The 18649-nt window shown below is 33.9% G+C and overlaps 1 protein-coding gene across 1 annotated transcript; it reads left to right on the forward strand.

Annotated features, from left to right (window-relative positions):
* Positions 1-17012: 17012 nt before the first annotated feature.
* On the forward strand, positions 17013-17615 carry LOC134266883 (uncharacterized). The gene has a single exon (XM_062749087.1). The coding sequence runs from the start codon at positions 17013-17015 to the stop codon at positions 17613-17615; it is 603 nt and encodes a 200-aa protein (XP_062605071.1).
* The last annotated feature ends 1034 nt before the right edge of the window (positions 17616-18649 follow it).

Here is an 18649-nt window from a genome sequence, read left to right on the forward strand (position 1 = left end):
AACCTGGATCACAGCCATAATAGACGGAACCCTTGATATTCAACTTCCTGACAACAATCATGATTCTATTATGGTTGGTGGTGCTGGTAGAGGCAGGGGCATTGCTCACAGTGACGGTACAGTCCATGTTATTTCTATACTTGCTGTCCTGGGTCAGGTCAAGGCGAATGGAGGGTAGCCCGCTGATTGTGAGTGTTTCCCCACATATTGCATCCAAGTAAACTGTATTTTACAAAAAAGTAAGTTGTAAATAATAAATTACAGTAAATTGTTTTATCTAACACCATTAGATTGATTGATTGATTGTAAATTGTTTAACGTTCCTCTGGAGAATTATTCACTCATATGGAGACGCCACCACTTGCCGGTGGAGAGCTGCAAATTTTGTCCTATACTGGACACTACAGGGCCATCGAGCAGTGAGGGATCTTTTTTGTGCCAGCACCTACTGCAACAGGGAACCTCGGTTTATACAGTCTCATCCGAAGGACTGACTCCTTACTTCGCGACTCTAGAGCAGACACTCTAACCACTGCGCCACACGGGCGAATAATAGTGTTTAGAAACATGATACTTAAAGTATTCTAAATGAAATATATGGAGATAACGAGCAGTATTCAGGCTCAAAATTAAAGTCCATTAAAGAATACAAAATTGGAGCGGAGCAAAAACGGACCTCGATAACATTAAAGGTGGAATCAGGTGCAATGGAGGAGTGAGCATCCTCAGCCGACCGGTCACACTCGCTTAAGTTTTAGAATTCATAGAATTAAGGAATCACTGTCTAGTTTGTATAGTATGCCAGGGCATCAACAATGGTGGGAAACATGGGATAATTTGCATAACGGGCGAAGCCCGTTATGCGTTAACTTTCTTTTCCACTATTGTTGATGTCCCTGGCATACTATACTTACTAAACAGTGATTCCTTATATTTACATTTCATTGTGAAATAAAAGTGTAGATGTAGACTTTAAAAATGCAGACATAGATTCAAATTACACGAGGATTCCCATCCCAATTTCAATAGTCCTCGCCCACTGACGTCAAACACAACGGCAGCCGCACGAGATTTTCATGCATAATTGGCCTCCTTAACGTCAGACTCAGAGACAGATGGGCACGAGATTTGTATGCATATTAGGCCTATTGTGATAGCTCCTGACCTATTGACTTGCCTAATTTACATTCCGGTAGAATTATAAGAAATTAACTCCGCTAACTTTTAAAGGGTTATCACAGAGAGAAAAATTAGAAATGGAAATATTATAAAACTAACTATAGTTCTCTGAATTCTAAAACTTTATTGTAACACTTGTCATGATCGGGAAATAACGGATAAAACCCGTAGACAATTCAGTGTGTATATTATACTGGCCTAACAATAACTATGAAAAACGGCAGTCAGCATTTCACTCAATGATAAATTGTATTTGCTGACAAGGCCATTGTATCGACTGTATAGAATTTACGGAATGGTGACTTTAAACGAGACTGCTGAAATTCTTTTTTCAGTAACTTGTTTGTTAATATTTTTTCTCGTTTAAGAAATTCGTAGAGCCTGCTCATATCGAATCATCCCCTTATGCAGGTGTAGCTGCAGGACTGTAGCTCTCCGAAAAATATATTGATAGACGAGTCTGTCAAATTATTTTTTTGGAGAGCTACAGATTTGCAGCTAATGCAGGTGATGAAGGTATATTGCTGCATAAGTAAGGGAATGTAACGATTTTTAAGTCATCACGTTTAAAAAAAATTGGTTATTAGAATACTATTAACGTCTTTTTTCAAAGTAAAATATATTATCTAAATCACAGGTACTTGTGGACAGCGGCCCCCCCCCCCCCCTTGCATATTCAACACCGGGGCTTATTGGACATTTTTTCACAAATTATAATTATTACACATATTCATAATGTGTACATATGAAAAAATCGTCAAAACCCCCAAAAAATCGCTCCACAAAAAAAATACCCCACTATACATTATAAGAGTATAGTGGGGTATTTTTTTTTTGGCCAACGGACTATATTTTGGCCAAAGTATTACAAAATGGCTAAAAACAATGTACAGTGTATAAATCATATTTTTCATACATTTTAATAATAATCTCCTAAAATAACTAAAAGAAAGGCCATCATCTTGCACGAAAATAAACAATTTTTATACTTCTATATACATATACATTTATTAAATAACTATAAAAAGACAGTCATATTGTGTTGAAAAGTTATTTCCAATAAGCATACATTTTGTCGAATTTCTCGTATGTACCCCTAACTATAAAAAGACCATTATTTTGTGTTGAAAAGTTATTTTCAATTAGCAAACATTTCTCGTACTTGCCCCTAAACATTAGAGATCATATATAAAAAGTGCATAAATTTGTTCGATATTTATGCACTTTGAAAATAGATTTTTTTTTCAAAGTACATTAACTTGGTCCCAAATTTAACGCACTTTGATTTTTTTTCAAATTGCATTGTAACACTGCTCTCTTATATTAGATATTTCAATTCGGCCATTTTCTATTTTTCGGAACTAAAACTGGAAAACAAAATCCATATCCCAAGTCTAAATATGCCAGTTGTATGCATTTCCCTATTGCACTTCAAATTTATAGCACGAACATTTCTCAGTTTCAGTAGAAAAAATACAAAATATTGACTGCTATACAGACTATCATTTTATTTCATAACATACAGTAGTAGTGTCAAAGAATTTTCATTTTACATTGTAGAAATCCATCTTATCCATCATTTGATCAATGTGCTTTTCTCAGTCTGCCAGGGTTTAAACATCGCTGTATTATACATACAAATACTTATGGCATAACCAAGACATATACATGTGTAAAACAGTACATTCTATTTTTTAGGTTTTGACTGTTCAATATGTTTCAGTATGTTTGTCAGTTATGTGTTTCTATTATTCTGTGACCCTAGCTTAGGTACAGATCATTATCTATAATATGGTATGTGCTAGTAACTGCTTTCTCACTTTATAATCAGCTCTAGAATGTTTTCTATAGCTACAATATTTCACTTTTATGTGCTTATATTTTTTAGTCAATACATGTTTTCCTTAAAATTCATTTTTGTTTCTTTTTACTTACAGCATGCACGTGTATATTTTCACTAAACTTTATGTTTATTTGTTAAATCACTTCTTAAAAGCACTCTTATACCATGTTTTATTTATTTAACTGTATAAATATGCAGACAATATTGTCATCATCATCATCATCTTCCTTTACACCCTGTGGTGTGTTGGGCAGCAACAAAATTCCTCCACCCTTGCCTGTCCTGGGCTAGCCTTGTCAACCCTCCCCAGGTCTGGTGCATTGCCTTATCTCGCCTTCTGTCCTTCGCCATGATGTTCTAGGCCTCCCCCTCTTTCTTTTGCCCTCTGGTGTCCAATGCAGTGCTGTTCTAGATATATTGACTGAAAGAGAGAGAGAGAGACACGTCCAATCCACCTCCATCGGCACTTGGTTATGATGGTACCCATGTCCTCTTGTTTGCATCTGCTCAGCAGGTCTTCATTTGTTACCTTATCGGGCCAGACAATATTGTACATGAACATAATTATTGGAAAGTTCTTTTAGGGCATTTTATGGAACGCCGTCACTGCCTTATAGCAGAACACAACACTGCATTGTGTCAACCTTCCATTACATTATGTCAACTCTTTATGACAGTAACCCACACTAGACTTACTGTGAGCGATGAGCTCACTAAATTATACCCCCCGCCTCCCATATGGTTATAACTGGTGAAAAAGTCCATGTTTTCCTGTGGCTGGCGGGAAACCCAAAATATGTGTCGGATCAAAAAGTAAAATAGGAGGTGCACAATGGCAACATATAATAAAGATTCTGTGAAAGTTTCATCAAATTTCATTCAGTGGTATGAGAGGAGTTGCGGATAAGAGATGGGTACCCCAAAGCGTAACAGACGGACGGACGGACTCAAATACCGATTACTATATACCCCACTTTTCAAGCGGGGGGTATAACTACTATTGCATTGTGTCAACCTTCCATTACATTATGTCAACTCTTTATGACATTAACCCACACTACTATTGCATTGTGTCAACCTTCCATTACATTATGTCAACTCTTTATGACATTAACCCACACTACTATTGCATTGTGTCAACCTTCTATTATATTATGTCAACTCTTTATGACATTTACACATACTACAATTATATTTCTTCAACTTGCATTTCGTTATGTTTACTTTTCATGCGATCGTAGTTTTTATTAACTGATGTGAAAAGCTCATGCCATACTGTGCGCACTCTTCTACATTATGTCGATTCACTATTACGTTATGCGAACACGGGTATCCTCGGCCTTTATATGAGCATAACGTATTTTCCGCGTTCCGCAAGCACTGAAAATGGCGGGAGAAAAACTGTCGTAGAGGAGATTCTCAGCGATTTGGGAATGACATCTTTAAATAAAACTTTAAGCGACAAATGATTGACGTGCAAAGCCTTAACTCTGCGACTGTGAATTAAAGTCACGTCGAAATTCAGTGGTGTTTACTTTAATCTCATAATTAAATAAATCAAATATTATGAGTTGTGCAGCAATCATTTTTTTCTTTTTATTTTGATTCTTTTTTTTAATAAAAGTCTTAAACTTTGAAGGACATTGCATTAGTTTCACAATAAGCTTAGCTGAATTAAGTTGAAAACTTTTTTCTATAAAACTATAAAGCCTGAGAGCTTCTCCGCTTTCCGCCCTTGGTCTCCAACCATATACCGTCCCCCTTGTTTCAAGATTCCCATATCTGTCACTGATATGTGCCCATGCATGCTTAAAAGCTTACTAAGGCATATTCAATTGATTTAGATGAGCGACTGGTAGATTTTTGTAATAGAATTCTGGCCCTGGAATGATTGAAAAAAATTACTAACTCTAGTGACGTAGCATCTTTTTTTTGAAAGAGGAGGTCAGCCAGAAAAAAAATCATTTACCCGAAAAAACTTGACAAGCCAAGAAAAAAAAAGCCCAAGCCCGAAAATCCTATTTCGGGGAGAGGGGTCCAACTTCGATCAGTCCTATTTTTTTCCAGATATATTACAATACCCTTAGTGGATTATACTTCAACAAAAAGTGGGGGTGGGGGCTGTACAGTTTCAATGAACATTACATTTTCTATAGTAAAGTTATGTCTGAGAAAAGAGGGGGTGTGTGTGATATTATGTGCCTGTAATTTATCCTAATCAATCAGGACCCCCCCCCTTCTTACCAGTCATTAAATCACAGTCGTCAACATTCATTATATACTAGATATACAGCTTTTAGATAATGTAAATGTTTTTTAACATCAGGTAATGAACTTTTGGAATCAACACGATAAAGAGTTAACACAATATAAAGATATTTTTAAATCACGTAAGAAAGAGTTGACATAACGTAATTACATATCCACATCACGGAATGGAGTTTTGACATAATGTAATAAAGTATTGATATAATATAAAGATATGTTCACATTGTGTTATACACTTTTTACACCACGTAATAAAGCACTGACATAAAGGTAAGATGTGTTCACCTCATATTATGATGCCTTCGCCGTAAAATAAAGATAAATCCAAATCACGTAATAATGCTTTGATATAATAGAAATATACACTCTCAAAAAGGAATGGGCTTTTGACTTTGTGTAATGATAAGTTTAATTATAAAACACAATTTACTTGAGTAATGCAGTTTTGACCTCACATTTTAAAGAAATGAAATGATGTAAAGAGAAATTCATTTCATGCAAGAAAGTTTTAACACAATGTAAACACATTATCACTTCATATAATGAATTTTTTACTTCAAGTTATGAAGTGCTGACATAATGAAAGGATGTATTTACTTCATGTAATGCAGCATTGACATGATGCTAAGATATATTTATATCATCTCATAAGAAATGGACATAAGGTAAAGATATGTTCACATCACGTAATGATAAATTGACATAATAAATGCATAGTTGTATGCTATAAGGCAGTGATGGCGTTCCATAGCATTTCAAGCGTTGCAATATTTGATCCATCGTCGGAAACCCACGGGTGATCTCATCTTGCATAAGTGATAAGTAAAAACGAGATCACCGACGATGTATTTGATCTTTTACTGTATTATTTTAAATTTGTATAATATAATTCTTATTTGTATAATTTTACATTTGTATTTACTAATTTTCAAATTTGAATTTAAGACATTTTTTGTATTCTATAATCATATTTTTGAGTTGTAAAAAAGTTTACTTGTATTGTATCAGAGGAATTGTTATTTGTTTCCGCCCATAGGATTTCATCAGTCAAGTTAGATAGTCTGTATCGTGTTCAGAAAGGAGTACGATGTTTCAAAAAAAAAAAAAAAAAAAAAGAAAGAAAGAAAGAAAGGAAAAACACTGTTTACGTTTACATTGAGTTCAAATGTCATTCTTATGATCATGCTATAAATTAAAAAAGGCACATACTATGGGGAGATGCACACACTGAGCATATTTAGACAGGTTATTGATTTATTTTGTTTATTTCCTAATAAGATCGTAAATTAAGGCAGGTCCACCCTTTTACGGATCCGGTTTTAATTTTACACACCGATATAAAATTTTGATTATCCTTGTCTATTAGAATAAAATCTTTTTGGATGATTGAAAATGATTTAGCAAGTATATATTTGTTTATTATAGTGTCATTGTGCACACAAAGCATTAATGTACATTATTTATAGGAATAACCACTTTGCACTCTGTCCATAGGATCTATATATGTAATTTAGTACATACACAGACAGAGAATTCTTAATTGCCATTATGGACCTAAAGCTTTTAATTTTTTTTTAAACAAACTAACTTGAGATCTATTTATCTTTAATTTTTAGCCTATATCATCTTTTTAAATTTACTTTTCATAAGTTTTGCGAAGAACGATTGAAAAAATAGATATTCCAAAAATGGGGGTATGGGTGTTCAAAAGGCTGTTTTGTAAAAATTTTCTGGTCAACCATAATAAAGTATGTTTTTCTGCTAACCTAAGATATAATTCTAAATAATTGTGAAGAAAAAATAGCATATAAACATAAAAGATTTTGAGAAATATTTAAAATAAAGATATTTTGAGCTTTTTCTCTGAAAGATTTTGACACAATCAACATCAATTATTTAGTGTTTTCAAATAGAAGTTTCAAATATTTTCTTGACAAATGAATATTTATGATTTTCCTAAGTTTTAACAATAATTGGATGTGATTTGGTACATAGCTAAATAAAATATAATGTTACACTTCTATATGTCGAATTTTGACTGTTGAATTTTTAGAGGTATATACTCCGAGACATGTTGCATGAAAATTAACCTGCAAAGATATGTTTTTTATGGGTATTTTAGTTAGATTATGACTTATTCAAGATTTTCAAATAAAAAAATAAACAGTTTGACAGAAAATTCTGAAAGTACGGACCTACGTCTTAACTCCGGATGGCCCGCCTCCTCTTCTTCAAGTGTCCCCTTTGGCTCCTCAGTCCCTCTGTACTCTCACGTTTTCCAGGCTTTCGCGATTTTGAAATATCAAAATCGCAAAAAAGGAAAACATCAGATATTGAAATATTTGACGTTTTCCAGGCTTAATAAAAGACAGGAAAACGTCCGAGATTTTGGACCACTCCCTCTGAATCCGCACCCCTTTTTCCTTTTTGAGTGGGAATACATATGTAACAGCATTTACTTTACTATTTTACTTTATTTTGCAACAAATTAATATTTTGCACATGCTTGCATATTTTTTTGGGGGGGGGGGGGGTCATGGGGTTGGGCTGGTGGTTCTCTATCTTACGTTTACTCTGCTTTGGGGGTTCGAAAGGATTAAATTATATTTACCCTACGTAGCCGGTCATGATGAGGGGTTTGTCCAAAGACAGAGTAATTGTATTCTAGACAGCTAGTAGGCCTACAGCCAATATCTAAATAATTTGTACTTACATTTTGGCGGTACGTATGCATATACCACATTCACAGTTAAGACAAAAATTATTAATTCCAGTCTCAAATACGCCATTTATCACATGTCATGAACAATGAAATGTCAAGGCAAATAATGAAGTTAATCAAAAATTATTTAATCAAATTAATGAGCAACAATCTCGACTGTTTACATCCGGTTATAAGATACATAATAGTTCGTTCTAGGACATTTCGTACTAGTTAAATCCTGGGTCCCACTATGGTCGATTAAAAAAAGATATTAGTTGTTATCGTAATCCAATGAAAAAGAGAGGAGACAGAGAGAGAATAACAGAATAAGGAGGTGTTCTTTGACAATTAATGGTTTATTAAAAAATACCATGACATCAAAGAGCCATGACACCAGTCAGTCAGTATTACAGAGGCCTTGACCCAAATTAGAAAACGAGCAGTAGATAACCGCTGCATTGAGTATATTGATAAAGTTCCTTCCCTCTCCTGTGTTCTTAGGCCTGTCAGAAATAGTACTCTACCGGTGTTGTAATGTAGAATTTCCTCTATTTTCTTTAGAGAAGTGGACAGGCTTTCGCCTGGATGTAGGCGAAAGCTTGTCCACTTCTGCAAAGAGAATAAATTCCCCATGGTCAGCTTTGTCCCGGAATCAAAAGAACTTACGACTTAGACCAAAACTTCTAGTTATTGTAAAAGTTTGCAAAATTAATAATTATCTTTGAAATTGTTTGTGTAAAAATATCTTATCACGTTCCTTTAAAAAAGTTGAAAATAATTTTCGATATAATATTTATGGCACGCCAAATTCACAAAAATGAGATAAACCTAGTTTCACAATTGATAAACTAGGTTTATCGACTGTAAACTATAGTTTACAAACCGTAAACTATAGTTAACGATTCGTTAAGAATAGTTAACGATTCGTTAAGTATAGTTTTCATCTGTAAACGGTCGTTAACTATAGTTTACGAATGTTAATCTAAGTTTATCTGTCTGAATAAAGCGTTAACAATAGATTTTGTTGATAAACATAGATTCACGTTTGTAAACTATAGTTTACAATCGTAAACTATAGTTAAGAGTTGTTAATCATAGTTTAACAAATCGTGAAACTATATTTATCAGATCGTTAACTATAGTTAACGTTTTGTAAACTATAGTTTACAAATCGTGAAACTGTATTTATCAGATAATCTATGTTTTGCAATCGCAAATGATCGTTTTCGGTGTTAAGTATAGTTTACGGTTGTGAAACATAGATTATCGCGTTAACTATGGTTTACAGATGTAAAATATAGATTAACGTTGTTAACTATAGTTTACAGTCCGTAAACTATAGTTTACAACCGATAAACCTAGTTTATCGACTGTGAAACTATGGTTAGATCATTTTTGTGAATTTGGCGTGCCATAAATATTAATTAAAAAGTTATATGAAGAATTAAATTTGGTTTAAGTCGTAAGTTCTTTTATAAATTGGGCCCCTTCACTTTAGAGTAAGAAATCCCACATCAGAGTCAATTTTTCCTCTCTTTCCTTCTTAGAAAAGTATTTCCCATCCTTTAATTATCAATGTTGAAATCATTTCGACAATCAAAGTCCAGTCTGCGTTGGCGTGTCACCAAATAAATAACAGCATATGCAACACATTTGGTGGAAAGGTACGGAAGCGTATTAGGGCCGCAGCAGTATTTTTTTTAATTTGTTATAACAAATTATTAATTTGTTTAAACAAATTATTAATTTGTTATAACAAATTATTAATTTGTTATAACAAATTAATAATTTGTTATAACAAATATATTGATAATTTGTTAAAACAACTTGATAATTTGTTATAACAAATTATTAATTTGTTTAAACAAATTGATAATTTGTTATAACAAATTACTAATTTGTTATAAGAACTTGATAATTTGTTTAAACAAATTGATAATTTGTTTAAACAAATTGATAATTTGTTATAACAAATTACTAATTTGTTTAAACAAATTGATAATTTGTTATAACAAATTACTAATTTGTTTAAACAAATTGATAATTTGTTATAACAAATTACTAATTTGTTATAACAAATTACTAATTTGTGAAAACAAATTGATAATTTGTTATAACAAATTGATAATTTGTTATAACAAATTACTAATTTGTTATAACAAATTGATAATTTGTTATAACAAATTGATAATTTGTTTAAACAAATTGATAACTTGTTATAACAAATTGATAACTTGTTATAACAAATTAATAATTTGTTTAAACAAATTGATAATTTGTTATATCAAATTATTAATTTGTTTAAACAAATTATTTATTTGTTATAACAAATTACTAATTTGTTATAACAAATTACTATTTTTGGATATTTGACATGTACACAGAACTATGGAATCTATATCAGATTAGAAATCATTGAAATATTGAATTTGTGAAACAATAAGCATACAGTCTGCAAAGTTGACCTATATGTTTCTTCTAGCATCTCAGAGTTTTCACTTCAAACATCAGTGTCATGATGAATTGCATCAATGTCCTAGATTCTATTCCTTATAGCTTATTCTTAGAAGCTTTAATGAAAGTTTGTCCATACGTGCCCCCCCCCCCCCTTTCCGACTCTGCACAGTCATATCACCCAATTCGTATGCTAGGAAAAATATTATCTTATTTGAGCCATGCAAAAGAATGTTACAATATAAATTGTTTTATTATATCCCCCCCGCTTGAAAAGTGGGAGGGTAAACTGTAATCGGTATGTCCGTCCGTCCGTCTGTTACGCTTTGGAGTACCCATCTCTTATCCGCAACTCCTCTTATACTACGAAGTGAAATTCAATGAAACTTTCACAGAATCTTTATTACATAACATATTGCCATTGTGCACCTCCTATTTTACTTTTTGATCCGACACATATTTTGGGTTTCCTGGCCACAGCTAAACATGGACTTTGTCTTGATAAGCATATGGGAGGCGGGGGGGGGGGGGTATCATTTAGTCAGCTCATTGCTCACAGTATCTCTAGTTTGTGTTTTGATTTTGTTCATTTTCACCCCCCCTTCTCTCTCTCTCTCTCTCTCTGGATTCTTTTTTACATGTGATATGATCTACTTTGAATATTGCTTTTCGACAGGCATTTATGTCTACTGTTCAACCCAATTCATGAGTAAAGAATAAAATCTTTAAACCAAACCCAATTCTATATATGCAAAATCCTGGATCTGCTCCCATGGTGAATCTCCATGGTTTCCTATAAAGCTATGAGCAACAGAGGCACCATTGACCAAATGAATTTGCGGATAAATTATCAAGAAAAAAAAAACACAGTCCGTAACAACCTTCCTGGGAAAACGAAAGAAAAAATAAAACCCACAATATTCTTGAGTGGGTATCTCTTGCTGAAATTAGATATTAAATTCCTAATGTGTCATTCAATTCTTCTGTATGCATGTAATTTTTATAATTTTTATAATAATAATAAAAAAAAAGAGCCTGTTGGAAAAGCTCTCAATAGTCCCACTAAGGCTATCTAAATTTAATTCCCTGGTTCTCAGGCCTATTTTCTCCAAAACAGATGCGGGAGAGCGGCATTTTATTTTTCATTTTATTGGCAATAAAGTAGATGAGGGAGGTATTTTTTTTAATTTTAATTTCCGAATTTTCTTTAACATAAAGATATTTTTTTTAATCACAGATATACTTTCCATTTCTGGTCAAAATTCCTGCTTTATCCACTGCTTAACAGCGTGTAAACATCGTAGGTAATGTCCTTGAATGTATTTTCAAACGAAGTAGCCAAAATCTCATTGTAAATGGCTACCGGAAGTGATATTTGAATACTAAACTACGAAACAAATGAGGTCGGAATTTTTTTTCCCGGATTGGTCTCCGCAATACCAACTTTTTATTTCATCAAAAATTCAATAAAATCGGCAATGCGGCTACCTCAGAACGGATGCGCGCGGGCCTGAGAACCAAGATTTCAATTTTATATGGCCTAAAGCCTTATTTTTGCCAAAAACTTTGACATTTGCAAATTATTTTCATAAATCCCATATAAACTTGGATTTTTGATTTGATCAGGCTTTCGTAGATTGTATAAATTTCAAATTTTGTCAAAAATAGTAATTTGTTTTATCAAATTACTATTTTGTTATAACAAATTAATAATCTGTTATAACAAATTAATAATTTGTTATAACAAATTAATATTTTGTTAATAATTTGTTTAAACAAATTATCAATTTGTTATAACAAATTGTTAATTTGTTATAACAAATTAAAAAAAATACTGCTGCGGCCCTAATACGCTTCCGTAGAAAGGTAATAAAGAAAAGTGTCATAATTTGTAACACTCACTTTGTTTTAAAATCTCCACTTTCATCGAAATTCTAAGTTATTGTAGTGAATACTTTTATCTAAGATTTTACTTTATATATATCGCTTGATCTGTGCAATAACTCTTTACAGTGTATTTGTTATGTAGCATAACAAGCCAAAACTTTGACATGACAAGCCCAAATTTTGACATTATACGAGGGTCGTTAGAAAAGTTCGCGGACACATTGAATTACGGAAAATCTATTGTGTACTTTGAAGTATGACCTATGTATGAATAAATTCCCACATTTTGTTTATTGGTATGTAAAAAATCAGGTCCATATGATAAAATCTTGAAAATTTACACAATTTTTACTATAAGGTCATGGGATTCACGGAGCAACCACTTGACGTAAGGCGACGTGACAACCAGATTTCAACCCGTTAAGCTTTGTCGCAGTTCTATAAATCTTTCAATTCTTCAGATTTTTCTTTAATATTTTTCTACTTTAAAATTGAATATCTTTATCAAGACATGTTACTTTTCTACTATAATATATTATGTACTGATTTGGATATTATTGAGATCTTTATAAAAGTCTATGCAGTAAATCGATCAGGTATAGAAAGTGTGCAAAACCATATAGGCGCAACGCAACGTCCATGCGATACGGGGGTATTGAAGTATCGATGGAGTTAATCGTTCAAAATGTTAATCCTTCATTCTGATGAAGCTACAACCATTTGAAAACTTGTCCTTTGTAGGTGTAGGAAATTCCCGGCAGCATCTTGAACATTTTAATCTCTTTTTAGACATTTTCCAATCTGCTTACATAATTTTTACGCAGTGCAGTGCTCCATGACGCTCAATGACGTTCCGATTTTTGGCTGTGTTTTCAGGCGTTGATCATTTATAAACGGATATAAAACAGTTTAGATCAAATTTTCTCCCAGTGACGTTTTATAAATACTTTAGCGGCAGGTAAAATATCATAAATCTATTTCCGCTACAATTGTGCAATTTTTAATTTTAATAAAGAGTCTTTGTGATGTAAACGTGCCAAAATGTAGCATGCTCCGTGAAGCAAGTTTTATCAAAATAAAAAAGCTGTATATATTTCAATAATCACCGGAGAGAACCAAATTCTTGTATATTTATTGGGAAAAGGGTAAAGATTTTATCTGGAAAGTTTGACCGGTTTCGTGGAAATAGCGCGCTTACAATAGAACTTGTCCGCGAACTTTTCTAACACCCCTCGTATACAAAAACTTTGACATTATAAGCCCATACTTTCACGTTATGTGCTGATACTATGCCTACATTAAAAGCCCATACTTTGGCACCTATATTTTGGCATTTATGAGTCAGACATGAAAAAGAAGACCTTGACACTTTGTCAGAATGGGTTAAATGTATCAAATGTATGTTAAAATCGCACATTAAACGATTGAGAGGCAATACGAAAACTATCTACATGTATCCTTCTGTATTTAATAGTAAGAAGTGAAAAAAAAAGAATTAGATACACTGTAGATTACACGATTAGTACGAACTATTCCCTGCTGACAAAGCAGGTAACAACATTATCTTTGTTTGTAAGGCTCATTATATAAAACATATTAAAGAGGAATATGTATACAATTCTACAATAGTGGCAATCCTACTTATACTCTTAGCTTCCTTTCTAAGGAGGAAATTCTTCGAAATCGTATGTCGGTTTTGAATATTTTTTAATATTCCAAATAACCAAAATGAATTACCATATCATTGTTGAAACTTCATAAAAATCCGTACAAATAAAATTACATAGCGGGTTCCAGTAAATATTTTATAAAGCCTGTTTTCTTACTCCTCACTAAGACATTGACAGTAGTGAAGGAGAAATGATAAACTTCAAGAGTACTGTAATATGCATGGGGGTTGGACTTTAGAATTTTGCATATTAATCACAGGCTGATGGTGGTGTTTTTAGTGAAGTAAAGTAGCATCCAGTTGTAAATTTACTAGAAATGTTTTATTGTTCATGTTATTTCATTATCTTTTTGTTTACTTGAATTATTGATGCAATACACATTGCACTTCGACACTGTAATGTAAACAAATGTTGTTTTTGTATTACTAGACGATCTAGCGAGATATTGTTGAACAGACAGTAAGGGACAGTGATACTAAGATGTTATATGTCAGTTTTTCATCATTATCTACCATATTACGACTGTAATTTACTTACTTATTTCAGCATCATCGCATGTGTTGTAAATTGGGCGCTTGCCATCTTTCTTACGAAGAAAATAGTCATGTGACATAAACATTGTTGTTTTACAATTGATAAGATCGAAATAACACTGTCCGTGTCCTCAGATATGTATAATTGATAGTTAAATGTTATTTTATTGTAGTATTGTCATTTTATTATGTTTTATTTGACGAAATGTTTTGGAACTTGAATTTGTAGCGTAATACTTATGTGTGTCCGGTATTACTACGCCGAGGATTGTGTGTGTCCGTTTTATTACAGATTGTTTGTTAAACTTATTTTGTTTATTATGCATATCGAATAGAATTTATAGCTCCTACTTTACATGTAGAAAGGACATTTTTAGCGATGTTATTTTCTTTGTATTACACAAAATGTACGTAAAGTAGTTCTGAGTTTCTCTAGAAAGAACAATTATTCATTGGTTAATTGTGATCACGTGACCATTACAGAGGGTTATATATATAAGCAGCGAACGCCAGTTTCACAACAACGATCGTAATGATCAGATCATATTACGTCATCAACATCACTGACTGTAAATTACTAGCGACTTAAGTATGAGAAAATAATGTAAACTAATACAAATTACTGTAAACCAATTATTTTACGCGTCATTTTTTATTCGCGAATGACCGCTAGAGAACTAATCCGCGACGATTTATTTCCGCGAACAAGTGGTCATTTTTTTTTTTATTTCCACAAGTATTTTTTTGTATCAGATTAAAATTTTATATCCGCCCATAAACTAGGTAAAATGCTACTGTGAGTACTGCTTACGCATTATCATTCAAGACATTCTGTGCATTGCGTCCATTTTTAAAAATCTTATATCCGCACCTAAAGTAGGTAAAATGTTACCATGAGATAATACTTCTTACGCTTTATTCACAACGCTCGAATGAAAATCGGGAAAAAAATCGAGGATATTTAAGTTGATTTCAAACTGTCAAGACGTGTAAAAGTACCTCATGCTAATTGGGTAATCGACGCTTTACAAGATCTACATAGCCAAAGGGCAATTATTATAAATGGTTGGGACGGAGCAGGACTGGGCCATAATTAGTCGTAATTAACCAGGCTATCTCTAACTCGTTTGTGACAATAAAGAACAATAATAACACAAGCTTAAACAATTATTGAATTTTAATCCTTTTTAGACAAATAGTTTTAGATCTGCAATTCGTTTATATATTTTTTTCTGAATGTTTGTAATTAAAGTTCAACTGCTTCTAGAACACTAAAGTTCTTCTGTGATTACTTATTGAACTGCCGGGATCGGTATTCAAAAAAGGGCAAATAACTCTAATCATAACATGGGAAAATGAACAACTGGTTCGCGACGATAAATATCCGCGAGCAGAGTTTACTCGCGGAACTCGCGGATATTTATCGCACGCGTATAATACTTGGTTTACAGTAAGTAGCGTATAATTTCTCCACCGCACGGACTCCGCAATCCACTGTATTTTATTAGGTCAGAGATGTTTGAGCTAGGACTTTATATATATACTCATAGATCTAGATGTACTGACTGTTTTGTTATATTTCATTGAACTTTGAAGTCTTTATTAAATGAAATATTTGAAACGAGAAATGGAACTTGGTTATGATTTACAAGGATGTGAAGTAAATTATTTAGGGTGTTTAAATACATGCGACGGGCTGAGGATGCCCCCCCCCCTTTTATGTGTGGACGGATGTCATAAGTAGTCCTGATAAAATGTAATTAACTGAATTTACACGGGATGGAAACACTGTAAGCTGATCGGCATTTGACAGGGTGCTGAGGAAGCTTACAATTTTTGGTGTCAGAGGTGGGATGTCCTGCCATCTACGAGGACATCTAGGATACGAACCCGTACTTTAGTACCTGTCAAGAACTGAAGTAGAGTGGATTGCGGACAGTGTCGTGTGGTGGAGAATAAAAAATCTATTTTTAAATAGCAATGTATATATGTTCTTGTTACTGTTCTTATACTGAGTAGTTAAAAATGGAGGATGCTACTTCGCCGGATCCTGAAGTATTTATAAATGAACATAGGGGAAATGTTCAGTTAGGCCAAGGGGACGAAACAGATGTCTGTGGGAGGAACACTGATGACGAATATTTAATGGCAAATGAAAATCCTTTGGAAAGACATGCCAGTGACGACGACGACAACGACGAAGTAGGACGTACTTTCCGTCGGCGATCTGATTATCAGTTAGCTGACGACGCACATAGTGATCACAATCGCATTTCTACACTTCTGATCAAACCCGAACCCTACAATGGAAAAGAAAGTTGGGAGGAATACTTTTCTCACTTTCAAGACTGCGCTGAACTAAGCCACTGGGACGACAGGACAAAACTTCTCTTCTTAGCCGCTAGCTTACGTGGACAAGCCAGGACTTTCTAACTCCTGAGGAAAGACGCACGTTTAAAATTCTTGTTCAGCGTATGAACCAGAGATTTGGTAGCTCAAAACACAAAAATAGGTGGCTTTCAAAACTGGAAATGCGTAAGCGGATGCCTGGAGAAAGTATTGCAGAGATTGGAGACGATATACGGCAATTATCACAAAAAGCTTATAGTAACTTGGATATTGACGCTCAGGAATCACTGGGCCTGAACCACCTTTACAAAATTATTCCCGTTGAAATGAAATGCCGTTGTATTGACAAGGAGTGTAGCACTGTTGCAGAAGCGGTAGATGTCATTGAGAGATACGAGTCAATAATGGGGGATGGGGATAAAAAGAAAATAAATGTTAGACATGTGGATCAAGAACAAATAGTCAAACAGCTAACTGGAGAGCAAAAATCAAATAACTTGGAACATACAATCAAGTTACTAATCAATAGATTAGATAAACTGGAAAGTGCACAGAGAATGGAACCTCGGAAGGGCAATAACTCTTGGACTTGCTTCATATGCAATTCACCAGATCATCTCATGAAGGACTGCCCAGAACGACGGACAAGAGGACAACAAATGACCACGACCTCTAGCCTGAATAGAAGACATGGGAGTGGAAACATGAGAAATAACAGATATCATTAAGTCAGGAGTCGGCACAAGAGGAATTGTCTTTCTGTTGGAAATGAACATACTAGGACTGGCCACACGGGGATATAACTCTCTTACGAGACAATGGATTTTATACAGAAGGAAACATATTTGACAATAGATTTTCTAGTAGATAGTGGATCTACTAGTACTGCATCGATTATTTCATGTGGAATTTTTACTAAACTCTCAAAGGAAAGGACCTTGTAACAGGACAACTAGATGACTTGACCAATTTAGTAAGGAGATCTTTGAAACAACCTGCTAAGGCTTATCATCTTGATAGATTGATGCCATATCGAGGCATCAACTTGCAACCCTGGTTCAGGAAGTTCACAGCACAAAACTGAATGATGTCTGACAGTAGTATGATGATACCAGATTTTTTTGTTTTATTATATTGACACATGTCTAAGGTGAATGTTGTCCTAGGTGGTGCACCACACTAGGTGAATGTGTAGATAGTAACTGATCATTACTATTATTGCACATTAGGACCTCAGTTGTCTAGGGCTGGGCCGGACTGTAGGTGGACCTCAGTTGTCTAGGGCTGGGCCGGACTGTAGGTGGACATCAGTTGTCAAGGATTCGACGGGACTGATGGGAAAACAGTTGTCTAGGGCTGGGCCGGACTGATACTTTTGTTGGTTTCAATCTACTACTGGAATAAAATTATAAATGGATAATTGAAGAGAGTTCCTGATCCTGGGAGGAATCTACAAAAACAATGAAGAATTAGACCTGACTGATTGACTGACTGATTCCCATAGGAAGCAACCTTTATGAACTACATACATTTTATTCTAACAAGAATTTCCAATCTTGAACTAGCTTATGCACAGGGAGCTGTATACTTTATACTTGGGGTGGATGGTGGATTTTAAACATAACTGTTTGTATATCTGTACAGCAACATGAGACCACCAGAGGAGGAGATGGAGAAAGAAATAGCAGAGAGACGAGATGAAGAGATGGAGAAACTAGTAGCTGAAATGGCATCAGACGAGCAGCCAGATGTGTGAGAATTA

The sequence above is a fragment of the Saccostrea cucullata genome, unplaced genomic scaffold, assembly GCF_032062105.1.
Source record: "Saccostrea cucullata isolate Sc308-1 unplaced genomic scaffold, CSIRO_AGI_Scuc_v1 ctg10054, whole genome shotgun sequence".
NCBI classification, from domain to species: domain Eukaryota; kingdom Metazoa; phylum Mollusca; class Bivalvia; order Ostreida; family Ostreidae; genus Saccostrea; species Saccostrea cuccullata.